Genomic DNA, 18,592 nt, shown 5'->3' on the forward strand with positions numbered 1-18,592 from the left:
TTGTATACAGGTTGTCTGCCTCCAAAGACACAATGTCATAAAGTCTCCTCATTGGCAAAATAGCAGCAGCCAAACTTTGACATAGTAACGATCAAAAGAGAAAAGGGATCTTTAGACCTGATACATAGATGGTGTTCAAATCTGTAGCAAGGAAATGGTTTGCAGAGAAACTATATGCTTAAGTGGGAATAAAAATAATGAGCGTGCTAGTTGGAAAAAAAAACAAAAAAACAATACCACGTCAGTACTGCTTCTTTGAAAAAGGCAACAGGACCAGAGGTTATGAAGAGATCTTGGAGATGACCTAGCCTCACCCATCTATTCTGCTGAATAGATTATTAGCAAGAATATATTATTGAATAATCTAATATATTATTATCAGAATATTATTATTAGAATATAATAATATAATATATATTATAATATGTTATATATAATATGTTATATATTATATATAATACTATTATATGTAATATATATTATATAGTTTATATACTATATAATATATATTATATCATATGTAATATAATATTATAATATATTATATATATTATGTAATATAATAGTATATTAATATATTATATGTAATATAATATATATACTACATAATATAATATAATATTAATATTATTAGAACATTATTAGAATAATCTAGTATATTATTATTAGAAGCATAGATCTATTCTTCTTCTGCTGAAGAAGCCAAGGCCCAGAGAGTGGAAAGGGCATAAAGCAGGGTTGACCTGCCCCGTTAATGGCAGCCACCACATAGCACGGTTGGGTGGTTAACGTCAATATGCCGCTTGGAAAATAAAGTGTGGTGGATAGAGGTCGACAATGTCTTTTAGTAAAACAAACAAACTTATTAATAACAGGAGAGGCATAGACAATTTGGTTCCGAATCAATGAGATAAAGCCATGAAGCAGTGGACTGAGTCCCTCACCACTTCCCTCTGGATAGAGTAAATATCAAATTCATGCCATTCTCTGAATCTGAACTTTTATATATATATATATATATATGTTAGATGAATTATTGCATGACTTTGTACATATTTGAAGGCAAGTATGTGGTGGTGGTGGTAGCTAAGTTGTGTCCAACTATTGCGACCTCATGGGCTATATAGCCTGCCAGGCTCCTCTGTCCATAGGATTTCCCAGGCAAGAATACTGGAGTGGGTTGCCATTCCCTTCTCCAGGGGATCTTCCCAACCCAGAGATCGAACCTGTGTCTCCTGCATTGCAAGCAGATTCTTCACCCCTAAGCTACCAGGGAAGCATAAATCATTTCAAAACCCTCTTTTTTTTTTTTTTTCAGATTTTTACCTGAGTCTTACTCATGGTTGGTCCACATTTCTATCAAGTAGTCATCAAATCATTGAGAAATCTGAATCTCTAGTCAATACTCCTGTTGTGTGATCATTCATAGAAATAGATAGTTTCTTGATTAAAGCTAGGGTTGACTTAGAAGTTAGTATTAGAGACTAAAAGCAAAAGAATCTACATCAAAGATGAGATTCAATTCTGAAAGATTCTTGAGCCACTAAAAAGTTTACCCAGAATCCCAGAGCTAGCCTAACCTTAAGTGAGAAAACAGTGCAATTTCATCTGACTTATTCCTTCTGGAGAAAGGCGTAGCATGCCTCTTTTGAAAAAAACAGAAAAAGAATCTTCAAGAAAAAATGCTAAAGTTTTCATTAGCTTGCTTTTCACAAATGTGGAACCACCTTTAACTGGCATCATAACTTGCTTCCTCCAGAAGTCAATTGTGATTTTCTACAGGGATGCCTTTTTGATCATTTGAAACCTTTTGCAGAGAATCAGTATTAAGGAATAATGAACTTCATCTGCTGCAGGTTGTCTCTTCATTTTTAGACAATTCTTATTTTGGAGAAGATGCAAGAAATTGTGCTGTTTATAAGGCAAATAAAACGTTGCTACCCTCATACTGTGGTTCCAAACGTGAATGGATATGCAAAATTCCAAGAGGTAAAAATATTAAGATCTTCACTATTTGTTTGCTTTCTAATTATCTATAGCATTTTCCCAAGGCAACAGTTACAGAGGTCTAAAATTTAAGCAGCCTGGACCACAGGACCAACAACCTTCATGATGAACCAGATTGTACCATTTTAGGAAAAAAAAAATGTGTATCATGGTGGAATGAGAAAAAATGACACCAGTGCAGTATGCTAAGTTAGTGGGAAATGAAGATAACTTCCCATATTCTGGAGAACTGTATTTTGCAAGTACAACCTGGAAGAAATGTCACTGTGACATTACAAACAAACAAAATTACTTATCAGATGAATAAGTAAAAGCACCAGCACAGTGTGTGACACACAATAGGCTCTCAATAAATGTTCACAACCTTTTTTCTTTAACCACGGTCTCTCTTGAGGCTCCTCTTCAGGTAGGAGAACTGATCACTTTCCAAGCAACATCTGGTTCTCAATAATCTTTTAAAAAGCAAAGTCCAAGATATTGTGTTTAGGCCTGAAGTAATTCAGAGATAGTACATCTGTAAATAAACATCACTCACACTGGCTTGCTTTTACTTTACAGATGTGAGACCCAAGGTTCCACCCTGGTATCAGTATGGTAAGAACGATTCCTGAATTTCTAACTTTATGCTACTTTATACCATTAGTCCATAGAAGGCAATTCCATTAGTCTGTTATTACATAGCACCAATGGAGTTACTCTTTTCTTGTGTCTATTGAGAACTAATTTGTTCAAATTAACCATTAATAAATAATCAAACTAGGGACTTCTTTTGTGGTCCAGCGAGTAAGACTCGACACTCCCAATACAAGAGGCCCTGGTTTCATCCCTGGTCAGGGAGCTAGATTCCACATGCTGCAACTAACTAATGATCCCGCATGCCACAACAAAGATGGAAGATCCCACATGCCACAACAAAGATGGAAGATCCCGTGTGCCACAACAAAGATGGAAGATCCCGCATGCCACAACAAAGATGGATGATCCCGCGTGCCACAACTAAGACCCGGTGTGGCCAAATAAATAAATATGTATTTTTTAAAATCAAAATGACATTAAATATTATTAAAGACTAATATCATAGCTTAACTCCATTTTTATGGCACATGATTTTAAAATATGCATCTAGCCCAGACTTTGGAATATACGTGTTTCATATATGAAAAAGACCAGTGAAAATAAGTAAACTGTATACTTACGTATGTGTGGGAGTAGGTGTATTCACACACATTTTCTTAATGTTGAGTGACTAAATTACACATGTGAGGTCAATCATAGCACACCCTATTTAAGATTGCATTACATTGCTCAATAATTGTTGTATCACTTCCATTGCTTATTTCTCTTTCAGATGCACCCTGGCTCTTTTATCAGGATGCAGAGTACCTTTTTCATATTTCTGCCTCAGAATGGTCCTCCTTTGAGTTTGTCTGTGGCTGGCTGCGCAGTGATATTCTCACTATTCATTCTGCACACGAACAAGAATTCATCCACAGCAAAATAAGAGCGGTACTTAAATTTAATTAACTATGAGAAACTCAGAGCTTAACTCTTCTTCAGTCCTTGAGGGGTTTTGTTTTCAAAAGACCAGACATTAATTTGTTTCATTGAAAGTCTTAGATTTTTAAGAATTGTTTTTCTTCCTGTTACAAAGATTTAGAGAAAATAATGGAAACACAGGTTTACTATGCTTGTTGGTTATTTCACTTCCCATGCTTTTTTAGCAACAAGGATGAGTGAGTAGCATTTTATTGTTTTGTGAGGTTCATTCCATCATTCAATGTTTATTTATTCTGCATCTACTATTCTAGGGACTGAGGTTTTATCAGTGCTTCCAAAAGACCAAAATCGCTGCTCACCTGGAGCTTATAGTCTAGTCTAGGCAGGAAGACTGCAAGCAATACAAGTAAATAGAACTACGTAGTATTTTAGAAAAAGATACGTGGATAGATGCATGCAGGAAGATAAAGCATTGATGAGGGACAAGGACTACTGGGAGGTGCATGCTGTTTTAAAATTCCAAATTTTACTTATAAGAGTACAGTATTTTTTAGACTCTACAGAAAATGGTAAGGAGTGGTTCTACATTTCAACTTCAGATAAAGACTGGACTTAATCCTTTGAGAAGCTAGGCTAATTAGGAGCATGGAGAATCTGTTACATATGAAATAGACTACCAAGGAATAGTGTCAGGTTTTCCATGTATTTCTTCAGCAAGCATTTATTGAGCATTAGCTTGGTCTCAGGCACTGTGGTATTTGTCAAGGACACAAAAATGTCAAGGACACAAAAATGAGATACAGTCAGTGTCTTTAAAAAGCTGGAAATAACACAATGTAGTAAGAGAAAAGAGAGCAGTCTGTACAAATTACCAAGGGGGCACCAGGGAGGAACAACCTCATTCCTAATTTTCCCTAGGAAATTGTTAAAGGTAACAGAGAGCCTTTTTTCTTTTTCCATAATTTAACATTCTTTCATGGTCTCCAGGAATCCTTTATTGCTCTATCATCTTTTCATATGTTTGTAAGTTAACTGTTAAAATGAAGTTCTATGTTAAAGCATCCTTGACTTGTAAGAGAAATGTCTTCCCTCACATCTCACAGGGCTTTCCTGTGTCTGTAATTCTCTCTGATACACATACAGTGAGGAGGATGCAGGTTGGGTCCACTACTGAGTTTTGATGGAAAAGCCAAGAACCAGAGGGTTTAGGTGACAACTACACTGCCCCACAGAGACACAGTGGCAGACCAACCAGGAGAACAGGCTATCCCAAATATCGGTTCATGCATTATATTACTACTCTTCATCTCCTACAAATGGAACACTCAAGTCAAAACCAGAACATTAAGTATCAATGAGTTATATATCACAACCTCAGAAAATACATTTGTCTCTTTAGCTAGACAGCAGAGGCAGACCCCTTGCCCCAAGTGGCAGTAATAAGAGACCAGGTGAATGGCTAAAAACCAATCTATCAACATGTAAAGGGCACATCCCAAAAGGAAGTGATAATTGGCCAATACTTACTGTAACAGTGTCAAGCACTGCGAAGCACCAATGTTTAATGGCATTCAATCTTTCTAACAACTCTCTGTGGGAAGTCTGCCATCAGCAGATTTTACAGATGAGGAAGCTAAGACTCTAAAGAGGTGAAACAACTTGGTTACACAGCAGCTAGGCAGTGGAATTTGGAAGTGAACTCGAGTCATCTGACTTACAAGGTCATTTTCAAAAACCGCTGTGGGCAGCAGAACAGCATATGCATTATATTAAAACAATCCATCCTCTGAACAGTAGCGCTTGTATATTGTCGGTGAGAATGTAAATTGGTGCAGCCACTGTGGAAAACAGCACAAAGCTTCCTCAGAGAATCCAGCAATTCCACTCCTAGGTATATACCTGGAAAAAATAAATACACTAATTTTAAAAGATACACGCACCCCAATGTTCATCAGTCAATTCAGTTCAGTTGCTCGGTTCTGTCCAACTCTTTGCTACCCCATGGCCTGCAGCACGCCAGGCTTTCCTGTCCATCACCAACTCCTGGAGCTTGCTCAAACTCACGTCCATTGAGTTGCTGATGCCATCCAACCATCTCATCCTCTACCATCCCCTTCTCCTCCTGCCTTCAATCTGTCACATCATCAGGGTCTTTTCAAATGAGTCAGCTCTTCACATCAGGTGGCCAAAGTATTGGAGTCTCAGCTTCAACATCAGTCCTTCCAATGAATATTTAGGATTGATCTCCTTTAGGATGGACTGGTTGGATCTCCTTGCAGTCTAAGGGACTCTCAAGAGTCTTCTCCAACACCACAGTTCAAAAGCATCAATTCTTCGGTGCTCAGCTTTCTTTATGGTCCAACTCTCACATCCATACATGACTACTGGAAAAACCATAGCTTTGACTAGATGGACCTTTGGGGGCAAAGTAAATGTCTCTGCTTTTTAATGTGCTGTCTAGTTTAGTCATAGCTTTTCTTCCAAGGAGCGAGCGTCTTTTAATTTCATGGCTGTGGTCACCATCTGCAGTGATTTTGGAGCCCAAGAAAATAAAGTCTGTCACTGCTTCCATTGTTTTCTCATCTATTTGCCATGAAGTGATGCGACAGGATGCCATGATCTAGTTTTGTGAATGTTGAATTTTAAGCCAGCTTTTTCACTCTCCTCTTTCACTTTCATCAAGAGGTTTTTTTGTTCCTCTTTACTCTCTGTCACAAGGGTGGTGTCATCTGCGTATCTGAGGTTATTGATATTTGTCCCGGCAATCTTGATTCTAGCTTGTGCTTCATCCAGCCTGGCATTTTGCATGATGTATTCTGCATAGAAGTTAAATAAGCAGGGTGACAGTATACAGCCTTGACGTACCCTTTTCCCAATTTAGAACCAGTCCATTGTTCCATCTCCAGTTCTAATTGTTGCTTCCTGACCTGCATACAGATTTCTCAGGAGGCAGGTCAGGTGGTCTGGTATTCCCATCTCTTTTAGAATTTTCTAGTTTGTCACGATTCACACAGTCAAAAGCTTTGGCATAGTCAGTAAAGCAGAAATAGATGTTTTTATGGAACTCTCTTGCTTTTTCTGTGATCCAGTGGATATTGGCAATTTGATCTCTGGTTGCTCTACCTTTTCTAAATCCAGCTTGAATATCTGGAAGTTCTCAGTTCACGTACTGTTGAAGCCTGGCTTGGAGAATTTTGAGCATTACTTTGCCTAGCGTGTGAGATGAGTGCAATTGTGCAGTAGCTTGAACATTCTTTGGCATTGCCTTTCTTTGTCATTGTAATGAAAACTGACTTTTTCCAGTCCTGTGGCCACTGCTGAGTTTTCCAAATTTGCTGGTGTATTGAGTGCAGCACTTTCATAGCATTATTTTTTAGGATTTGAAATAGCTCAGCTGGAATTCCATCACCTCCACTAGCTTAGTTCATAGTGATGCTTCCTAAGGCCCACTTGACCTCACACCCCAGGATGTCTGGCTCTAGGTGAGTGATCACAGCATCATAGTTATCTGGGTCATTAAGATCTTTTTTGTATAGTTCTTCTGTGTATTCTTGCCACCTCTTCTGAATATCTTCAGCTTCTGTTAGGTCCATACAATTTCTGTCTTTTACTGTGCCCATCTTTGTATGAAATGTTCCCTTGGTATCTCTAATTTTCTTGAAGAGATATCTAGTCTTTCCCATTCTATTGTTTTCCTCTATTTCTTTGAATTGATCACTGAGGAAGGCTTTCTTACCTCTCCTTGCTATTCTTTGGAACTTTGCATTCAAATGGGTATATCTCTCCTTTTCTCCTTGGCCCTTTAATTCTCTTCTTTTCTCAGCTATTTGTAAGGCCTCCTCAGACAACCATTTTGCCTTTTTGCATTTCTTTTTCTTGGGGATGGTTTTGATCACAGCCTCCTATACAATGTTATGAACCTCCATCTGTAGTTCTTCAGGCACTCTGTCTATCAGATCTAATCCCTTGAATCTATTTGTCACTTCCAGTGTATAATCGTAAGGGATTTGATTTAGACCATACCTGAATGGTCTAGTGGTTTTCCCTACTTTCTTCAATTTAAGTCTGAATTTTGCAATAAGGAGTTCATGATCTGAGCCACAGTCAGCTCCTGGTCTTGTTTTTGTTGACTGTATATAGCTTCTCCATCTTTGGCTGAAAAGCAGATAATCAATCTGACTTCGGTATTGACCAATCTGGTGATGCCCATGTGTAAAGTTTTCTCTTGTGTTGTTGGAAGAAGGTATTTGCTATGACCGGTGTGTTCTCTTGGCAAAATTCTGTTAGTCTTTGCCCTGCTTCATTTTGTATTCCAAGGCCAAACTAGCTTGTTACTCCAGGTATCTCTTGACTATGTACTTTTGCATTCCAGTCCCTTATGACGAAAAGGACATCTTTTTTTGGTGTTGGTTCTAGAAGATCTTGTAGGTCTTTATAGAACCATTCAACTTCAGCTTTTTTGGCATCAGTGATTGGGGCATAGACTTAGATTACTGTGATATTGAATGGTTTACCTTGGAAACAAACAGAGATCATTCTGTCATTTTTGAGATTGCACCCAAGTACTGCATTTTGGACTCTTTTGTTGACTATAAGTCCTCCTACATTTCTTCCAAGGGATTCGTGCCCACAGTAGTAGATGTAATGGTCATCTGAATTAAATTCACCCATTCCAGTCCATTTTAGTTCACTGATTCCTAAAATGTTGATGTTCACTCTTGCTATCTCCTGTTTGACCACTTCCACTTTACCTTGATTCATGGACCTAAAATTCCAGGTTCTTATGCAATATTGTTCTTTACAGCATCAGACTTTACTTCTGTCATCAATCACATCCACAACTGGGTGTTGTTTTTGCTTTAGCTCAGCCTCTTCATTCTTTACTGAGCCCTTCTCCAGTAGCATATTGGGCACCTACCAACCTGGGGAGTTCTTCTTCCAGTGTCATATCTTTTTGCCTTTTTATATTGTTCATGGGGTTCTCAAGGCAAGAATACTGAAGTGGTTTGCCGTTCCCTTCTCCAGGGGACCATGTTTTGTCAATAGCCAAGATAGGAAAATAATCTAAATGTCCATCAACAGATAAATGGATAGAGATGTGTCATATATATACAGTGGAATATTAGTCATAAAAAGAATGAAACTTTGCCATTTGCAACAACATATGGACCAAGAGGGTATTGTGCTTCATGAAGTAAGTCAGAGAAAGATAAATACTGTGTGTTTTCACTTATATGTGGAATCTAAAAAATAAAACAAATGATGAATATAACAAAACAGAAACAAACTCATAGATACAGAAAATGAACTAGTTATCATCAGTGGGGAGAAGAAAAGGGGAGGGCAAGATAAGGGTAGAGGATTAAGAAGTATAACCTACTATGTATAAAATAAATAAGCTTCAAGGACATATTATACAGCACAGGGAAATATAGCCATTATTTTATAATAAATTTAGTGGGGTATAATCTGTAAAAAATTTTGAATGGCTATGTTATACACATGAAACTAATACAATATTGTAAATGAACTATACCTCAATTTTTTAATTAATTAAAAATAATATATAATCCCTCCCCAAATGACAGCTGCCAGCTCTGTCTCAGACATGAACAGTGAAGGACTTGGTTGATCCTTCCAGCAAAGCTTAGGTCTTTGGAGAACCTCTGTACCTTTCTCTGTTCACCTTTTCCTTAATTCACTCTCTCAGTCTTTGGTGGTTGGGAAGCCAGTGGGAATGGCAGAGTTAATACCTCTCATGGAATGGAATAGTAAAACCCCATGGGCTTAGCCATTTAAGAAGGCATAGCCAGTGCCATGATCTAGAGTTGAGGATTAGATCTAGTGATCCCAAACCAGACAAACCCTGTGGTGTCTTAGATGGTAAAAGTGTTACCCAGCCTATGACCAGGCTGATATGGAATGTTCTTTCAGTATTACAGGTGAGCAGCTGACTGATCCAACACCACAGTGTGCTACAGAAGGAAGCTATCAGAGAGTAAAGGATGGGGAGACACAGAATGGGGCAAGGGAGCCAAAGGGAATGGGTATCAACTTAGAGAAAAGAATGCCATATATTTCTAAAGCAGTTCTTCCTCCTGCATAATTTGTAGCTATTAGGCAATTTTTGTTCAAGATAGTGATAGTATTTATGGTGACCTACATTTCTTAGGTCAGTCCAGAAGTTCTGGATGAGGAACTAAACATGTAGAGGTCATACCACTCATTTTTGTGGCACACCCACCCTATAATTGAAGGAAGAATGCTGCTGCTGCTGCTGCTGCTAAGTCGCTGCAGTCGTGTCCGACTCTGTGTGACCCCATAGACTGCAGCCCACCAGGCTCCCCCGTCCCTGGGATTCTCCAGGCAAGAACACTGGAGTGGGTTGCCATTTCCTTCTCCAATGCATGAAAGGGAAAAGTGAAAGTGAAGTCGCTCAGTCGTGTCCAACTCTTAGCGACCCCATGGACTGGAGCCCACCAGGCTCCTCCATCCATGGGATTTTCCAGGCAACAATACTGGAGTGGGGTGCCATTGCCTTCTCCAGCAGGAAGAATAGAAGTAATTAAATATTTTTAAAGTTACATATGCATTGTATACCTTCTCTACAAAGAATCAGTTCAGTTCAGTTCAGTTCAGTCGCTCAGTCATGTCCAACTCTTTGCGACCCCATGAATCACAGCATGCCAGGCCTCCCTGTCCATCACCATCTCCCGGAGTTCACTCAAACTACAAAGAATAGTAACTCAGAAATATGAAAGACAAAAATATCATTCTTTTGGGGAGTAGAAGAAGTAATAATTGAGAAAGAAAGCTGGATGCAGTTTTTTAAATGTCTGAAGCAGAATTTTTTTAGTAGAATGTTTCCATCCTGGAAAAGTGATGAGGCATAATTTCCTCTTTGACTAACAGAAGACCACAAGGGAATTTTTGAGAACAAATTTTTTGAGTCATCTTATTGGTCAGATCAATGCCAAAAAAATAAAAACCATGAGCACTTTATGAGTTGTTTGACATGAACTATATTGTTATGCTGTGTTGTGCAATAAATATTTGCACTTCAAAATTGCAATTTACTCTTATTTTTTCAATTTTATTTCAAAAAATTTCTGACAAAAATATATCACATCTATTAGTCATTGCCCCAAATCTGGTGTTTTAAATCCTTAAAATAATTTGGTTTTGCTATTTTTATGGAAACATTTTAAGAGATAACAGGTTGTTCTCCCTTATATTGCTTTGTAGATTAGTATATTGGATATTACTGTGGGTTATTTGTTTATGGTAAGTGTTCTTCCTATATAATACTATCTATAATGAATGCTTGTAACAAAGCATAATTGATATGATGAAGTCCATGGTTGTATAACATTTTTTATACAAAAGAATACTAGTATCTTTTATTGTTGTGGTTTTACACATAAACTGAAATTCACAACATCTATTTTTCACATTGAATTTTTTACTCTGAGTATCTTCTAACTTGACCTATGAAGTTCTGTCCCATGTCACAACAGGTTGTAATGTACCACGTGGAGGATTACCATGCTTTAATTGAGGTGGTAATAAATATGCCACTTAAGATGTGGTAGTTGTAATTTTTCTTTAGAGATCCTTAATTGGGGCAATGAACAATCAGACCATGATTTCCACTGTTGTTGCACACGAGACCTCTTTAGATTGAATGAAATGGTTGTGGTTCTCCCACTGAGTTCACAGCCAGTCTCCACGGACCCATTCCAAAGGCTGACAATAGGAGCCTAAATTTAGCATGTAAGAACATGTCCATGAAACAACACCTCAGGGAGCCAAAATTACAGTTGCTCCATCTTGCATTATTCACAAATTGCTGATATGGCAGACCGCCACACTGGTTAAGGAGTAAAAATACTCGTGTATAAATTAGAATGTTAGAGAGCTATTAGATTCTGTTGTATGATGACTTGAAATTCACATGGGAAAAAAAAATTTTTTTTAAATGCATCTCCAAGTCTTTACAGAAGAAACAAAAGTGAAAATTTAAATGTATAATGCCTTCAAATTAACAGGTTTTTAGCATAAAAAATTAAGTTACATTTCACACACAGCACACACACAATAAAGAATATTGATTTAGAGGCCTTAGAGAAATCCTTAATGCCGCTTCCTTTTTTATAGTTGAAGAGGGGATTTCAATTTCCTGGGTCATAAGCCCAGTATTACATCTGGTCTAATGTGTATACACACATGCACGTCTATGATGTTTCAAATTTATTCTTTATTGTACTGAGATCTATGTGATAAATAATGGCATAAATTAATAAAATATAGAAAGGATAAATTTCTAGTTGTCAAACACTGGAAATACTGCAGTATTCTTTTGTCCTATACCGTAGTTTCCTTTTGAATGGGGGAGAGTGCTAATACTTACAATCAGACTAATGCCTAAATTATGGACTTCCCTGGTGGCTCAGACAGTAAAGCGTCTGTCTACAATGTGGGAGACCTGGGTTTGAGCCCTGGGTTGGGAAGATCCCCTGGAGAAGGAAATGGCAATCCACTCCAGTACTATTGCCTGGAAAATCCCATGGACAGAGGAGCCTGGTAGGCTACAGTCTATGGGGTTGCAAAGAGGCGACTTCACTTTCACTAATGCCTAAAATATAAGTTCTTTTTACTATTGAGGTCTTTATGCCTCAAATTGTTTTTCAAGTAAGGTGGTTTTGCAGTACATTTTTATAAATCATTGAGAGAATAAGTCACTAAACTTTTAGTTTAAAAAGGAATTCACATTCTATTTCACTTTACAATATTACTTTATAAATCCCTACTATGAGAGTTAGAAAATTTATTTTCACATATATAAGAAACATTGTAACAAAGTTATATATGAAACTAAAATTACTTTAAATATTTGATTCCAATTTTATTCTATAATGAGGAGGGAGTAGTTTAGAATAATGAAGTTTCAGGTTTTCTCAAGATGCTTGGCCTTGGTGTACTTTTCTTTAAATAATTGGGTAAAATACTGAAGAATAGAAAGCTATTAACAGCAACCCCATTAATCTTAATAGTGTAAAGGGAAAACAAGTAGAATAAATGCTGACATTCTCTCTCTCTGTCTTTTAAATAGCTATCAAAGTATGGTGTAAATTGGTGGATTGGACTTCGAGAAGAAAGAGCCAGTGATGAATTTCGGTATGGACCTAGATTAATTTGCATTTAACCCTGGTTGACGGGTTTTTTATTTGCAGAGTGATTGGACTAGATCTTAGTGGTTAATGTGTTGAATAGCTTTCAAACATTATCTTTAACTTATAAATTTTCATTTCCCTAACTAAAGACATGAGTATTTTTTTTAATTTAATAAAATAATTATGCCTCCAGTCCATACCCCAGAACTCCAAAAATGGTGTTAGAGACTGAATGTGCAGAATGAGAGAAGACCTTTAATTTCTTAATTTTCTTGCAGTTGGAGAGATGGATCACCAGTAATATATCAGAACTGGGACAAAGGAAAAGAAAGATCTATGGGCCTTAATGAGAGCCAGAGGTGTGGCTTCATTTCATCCATAACAGGTTATTTTATTAATCCATTTTGGGGTTTATAATGCAAACATAATTTTCAGAAGACTCGAAGTCTCCTTTTAATTGCATTAATTCAGTGAGAAGGTTCTGTTTGGTTATTTTGCTTTTCAACTGCGTGTGTTTAATTTCATCAGTCTTAAGTTTTAAGTTTCCTATAGCTTGTTCCATACATTCATGTTCTTAAAAATAATTTACATCTAGATAAGTCCTTCATCTTGAACCAAAACTACCAAAAATGTGCCCACTGAAATGGGTCAAAAACTTGCCTAATACTATTCTCTATGAAACTTCAATATGGGCCCATTTAAAAAAATCTCTTTGTAGTATCCAGTGTATAATTGGCCAGAACTTTAACCTCTGAAAATTTTTTCCATTTAAGAAAAATTTTCCTTGAATTCAGTGTCTATTTTTTTACACATTTGGCCTTAATTGCTCCTTGCCTTAGAACACCAACTCCCTGTCAGTTGGATTTAGAGGTACATGTGTGTCTAAGATGGGTTTTTTTATTCTATGCATCAGTGCAGCGTTATTGGGGTTGATTGTCCACTCATATCCATTCCGCTTTCTATCCAATAAAAGGTAATGATGTTCCTAACAGATCCTCCCAAGTCAGGAGAAGTAAAAATATGGAAAGCAATCTCCGGCTTAAGGGCAACTACAGAGAAAGGAGAGGAGAAACCATGTTGTTAGTCAGCTCGCTTTTGCCAGCAGGTGTCACAACAGCCTACAGAAAGGCTGTTTGTGATTCTGGAAGAATAGCGGCTAATCTGAATTGAAAATAGCATTCCAGCCCCTCCTTCAAAATGCCAATATCTTTTTGGCTCATACCCCTCACACTAGAAAACAGAATCTTCCCTTGCAGTTTACATGCATCCTTGTCCTATTCTGGAACTTATGACTTGAATGCTAATGAAATATGTTCTATAACCTTTACTCTGAAAATAAAGATTTTCTAATTATTTTCTAAGAGACTGAGGACTTTGGGATACATCTTCCTGGAGGGCATGTCTCTAAAAGTGTGTGTTTTGTTCAAGGATCAGTGTTGAAAAGTGTTTCTTCATTGGAAGTTCCTGAGTTATTTTTTCTAAAATTTTTTTCTAAATTATTATATTTTTAAGAATTAGAGTAGAAATGATCATCTATTATTTTAGAATCTTTTCCCTCTTTTTACCTTGAAGTGGAATACTTTAAAACAAAGAATATTTATTTATCTTAATATTTCAAAAATTTATATTTTCTGGGTTTTATTAAAAATTTAGGAGATCTGGAAATAGCAGGCCCCCAGTCTCACATGGCAACAATTGATTAAAGCTTGCACTCTTAGTAAAACAAAAATATTACTCTACAAAAATATCCTTTGTTAAACAAGTCAAATGTTCTTAAAAATTTCAACAGTGCTGTGATTTCATTTCCAATATTTGTTTGCATTTTTCTTGCATTTGCAAAATCTCTACATTCTTAAATTAGAATTACTGATTTGGCATTTTGCTCAGTTAGCTCTTGTCACTGAGAACTCTATAGTTAGTAGTTAAATATAGTTCAATTTCCAGATTTAAAGAAGTATGGTAAACCAAAGCAGTCATAAAAAAAAATTGACCATTACAGAATTTCTACAGAGTCACCATTATTTCCGATTATTTCTAACCATTTTCTCCTCCAGGTCTCTGGGCGAGTGAAGAGTGTTCAATTTCTATGCCTAGCATCTGTAAGCGAAAAAAGGTTTGGGTCATAGAAAAAAAGAAAGATATTCCAAAACAACATGGAACATGTCCCAAAGGATGGTTATATTTTGACTATAAGGTAAACTTGTTTTCAAAAAGTTTCTTTTGTTTTTCTTTTGTAGATGTTAATTTTAGAATGTAATCAAAAGTGGGCCTGGCTTTGAAAAACCATGAGTTGTCCATTGGACCTGGAATTTTTCTGGTCACAATTTTCAAGGGATTTGAGAAGTTTTCTATTTAGGGACAGATCTCTTGAAATAAGAAGGTTTTGTCAAAAACAGCTTTGACACCACCCTTCATTTGTATACTCGGTTTTTGCTACTGACATTGTCATTCATTGTGCTGGATGACCATTTCATTTAGGTGTGATGTGAGTGCAAGCACATGTCTGTGTGTATCTAGGCCATGTTCCCAAATGAGCTGTCAACTCCAGAGGGCCCAGATTGTTTTCTTCTTTTGTGTCTTTCTGTCTGGAGCCCACATAGAGCACTACACGCCTTGTGAATTGACCCAGTAATAACGTAGCTCAGTCAACTTTGTCTTGAGCCTCATAAAGCTGGTGCTTCCATGAAGAATCAAATTTTTTTTTATTTTTTTAAGTGGCCAGGGGGATATTGTAAGCCAGATTTATTATTTCTGATACTGTCTCCAATTAAGGCTGAAACTTCCCCTCCATTCCTTGTTTTAAAATAAAATTACTTTATAGGCCTTAGGTGGAAGTAATTAAAATGTATCTCAAATTATAAATGTTTAACTCTTTGATAATTAAAAAGCTCAAACTGTGTCATAATTTCATATACTAATATGAAATTGCTCCTCCAACATGGGCAATTTTCAGTCTATATGTTTAGTTACATTGGCAGGGCATTCTCTCCCTTGCGATCTTCCTCTCATTGTTATGAGGTCATTTGTATTTAATACATATTTATTGAGCACATACATATTTGGGACTGATATTTTTAATTGTGGTAAAATTCACATAACATAGAATTTACCATCTTAATCATTTTTAGTGTTAAGTATATGCTTCCCTCATAGCTCAGTCAGTGAAGAATCTGCCTGCAATGCAAAAGACCTGGGTCGGGAAGACCCCTGGAGAAAGAAATGGCAATCCACTCCAGTATTCTTGCCTGGAAAACCCCATGGACAGAGAAGCCTGGCGGGCTACAGTCCGTGGGGTCGCAAGAGTCAGACACGACCTGGCGACTTAAACCATCACCATATGCACATTGCTGTGCAATGACTCTGCAGACCTTTTTCATCTTGTAAAACTGAAACTCTAAACCCATTAAACAACAGCCTCTCATTCTCCCTCTTCACAGCCCCTGGCAACCACTACTTTACCTTGTCTTTATTAATTTGACAGCTTCAGATACCAGATGTGAGTGGAATCATATAGTCCTTGTCCTTTTGAAACTGGCTTATTTCACTTAGAACAGTGTCCTCCAGGCTCACCCAATTGTAGCAAGTGTCAGAATTTCCTTTCTCTTGAAGACAGAATAATATTCCATTATATGTACATAACACATTTTATTTTTCCACTTATCCATCAATGGACATTTGAGTTTCTGCCACCTTGTAGCTGCTTCTGCTGGCAATTACATATATACATACATATATGTATGTGTGTCTGTTTATCTTGTTTTATTGAATTTTTAAAGTACACAGAACAGTTATGCCATCTTACATATGAGAAGACTGAGGCTAATAACATTGTGTAGGTTTTTTTTTAAACTTACAGCAAATAAGTCTCAGGCTGAGAATCAACCTCAGATTTTCTGACCCTGAGTATTGTCCCTTTCCTACAACTGCCACTTCATATAAGTACTTCAGTTCAGTTCAGTTCAGTTCAGTCACTCAGTCGTGTCCGACTCTTTGCGACCCCATGAATCGCAGCACGCCAGCCCTCCCTGTCCATCACCAACTCCCGGAGTTCACCCAGACTCATGTCCATCGAGTCAGTGATGCCATCCAGCCATCTCATCCTCTGTTGTTCCCTTCTCCTCCTGCCCCCAATCCCTCCCAGCATCAGAGTCTTTTCCAATGAGTCAACTCTTCGCATGAGGTGGCCAAAGTATTGGAGTTTCAGCTTTAGCATCATTCCTGCCAAAGAAATCCCAGGGCTGATCTCCTTCAGAATGGACTGGTTGGATCTCCTTGCAGTCCAAGGGACTCTCAAGAGTCTTCTCCAACACCACAGTTCAAAAGCATCAATTCTTCGGCACTCAGCTTTCTTCACAGTCCAACTCTCACATCCATACATGACACTGGAAAAACCATATAACTTATAACTTAAAACCATATAACTTAGCATAATGCTTTCAAGGTTCACCCCTGTTACAGCATGCATCAGAACTTCATTCCTTTTATGACTTAATATTCCATGCCACATTTTGTTTATCTATTCATTTGTTGATGGACTTCAGTTATTTCTACTTTTTAACTATTATGAATAAATCTGCTAGGAACATTGCCATACACAAGGATCTACTGGAGTAGATTGGACCTTGACTAGACGGACCTTTGGCAAAGGACCTGTTGGCAAAGTAATGTCTCTGCTTCTTAATATGCTGTCTAGGTTGGTCATAACTTTCCTTCCAAGGAGTAAGCGTCTTTTAATTTCATGGCTGCAATCACCATCTGCCGTGATTTTGGACCCCCCAAAAATAAAGTCTGACACTGTTTCCACTGTTTCCCCATCTATTTCCCATGAAGTGATGGGACCAGATGCCATCATCTTTGTTTTCTGAATGTTGAGCTTTAAGCCAACTTTTTCAGTCTCCTCTTTCACTTTCATCAAGAGGCTTTTTAGTTCCTCTTCACTTTCTGCCATAAGGGTGGTGTCATCTGCATATCTGAGGTTATTGATATTTCTCCCGGCAATCTTGATTCCAGCTTGTGTTTCTTCCAGTCCAGTGTTTCTCATGATGTACTCTGCATAGAAGTTAAACAAGCAGGGTGACAATATTCAGCCTTGACGTCCTCCTTTTCCTATTTGGAACCAGTCTTTTGTTTCATGTCCAGTTCTAACTGTGGCTTCCTGACCTGCATACAGGTTTCTCAAGAGGCAGGTGAGGTGGTCTGGGATTCCCATCTCTTTCGGAATTTTCCAGTTTATTGTGATCCACACAGTCAGAGGCTTTGGCATAGTCAATAAAGCAGAAGTAGACTGCCAACACTAGTCTAGTGTCATCTCACTGTCGTTTTGATTTGCATTTCCCTCATGACTAACGATGTTGGGCGTCTTCTCCTGTGCTTATTGACCATTTATATATTGTCTTTGAAAAATGTCTGTTCAACTCCTTTGCCCACTTTTTATTTGGGTTGTCTTTTCGTTATTGAGTTGTAGGAGATCTTTATATAATCTAGGTATAAGACCCTTATCAGATATATGTTTTGTAGGTATTTTCTCTCATTCTTTAGGTTGTCTTTTTACTTTATTGATAATGTCCTTTGATGTATACAAGTTTTTAATTTTAATGAAGTCCAATTTATCTAATTTTTTTTCTGTTGTTCATACTGTTGGTGTCATATCTAAGGATATGTTATTAAATCCAAGGTCACAAATATTTACCTTATGTTTTCTTCTAAAAGCTTTATAGTTTTAGCTTTTATATTTAGGTTTTAGTCCATTTTTAATTAATTCTTACACCTGAAACTTTTTTACAACTATTAAAACAAGTATATAGTAGAGTGCTCTGAAGGAAACCACCACAAAGGAATGCCTTTCTTGCCTCAAAGTCACATTTTTGATCCAGAGAGTGGGCAGTCCCAAAGCGTGAGTAAAACTCTTCTAGCTA

General features: G+C 37.3%; 1 protein-coding gene across 1 annotated transcript in view; it reads left to right on the forward strand.

Moving 5' to 3' along the window:
- PLA2R1 (phospholipase A2 receptor 1) overlaps nucleotides 1-18,592 on the forward strand; it is a 133,494-nt gene that overhangs the window by 92,956 nt on the left and 21,946 nt on the right. Inside the window, 6 exon segments of the mRNA NM_175051.1 lie at nucleotides 1,857-1,989; nucleotides 2,566-2,601; nucleotides 3,356-3,513; nucleotides 12,617-12,681; nucleotides 12,956-13,062; nucleotides 14,732-14,871. Of these exon segments, the coding sequence (NP_778221.1) occupies nucleotides 1,857-1,989; nucleotides 2,566-2,601; nucleotides 3,356-3,513; nucleotides 12,617-12,681; nucleotides 12,956-13,062; nucleotides 14,732-14,871 (639 nt within the window).

This window comes from Bos taurus, chromosome 2 (assembly GCF_002263795.3).
Source record: "Bos taurus isolate L1 Dominette 01449 registration number 42190680 breed Hereford chromosome 2, ARS-UCD2.0, whole genome shotgun sequence".
Taxonomy (NCBI): Eukaryota; Metazoa; Chordata; class Mammalia; order Artiodactyla; family Bovidae; genus Bos; species Bos taurus.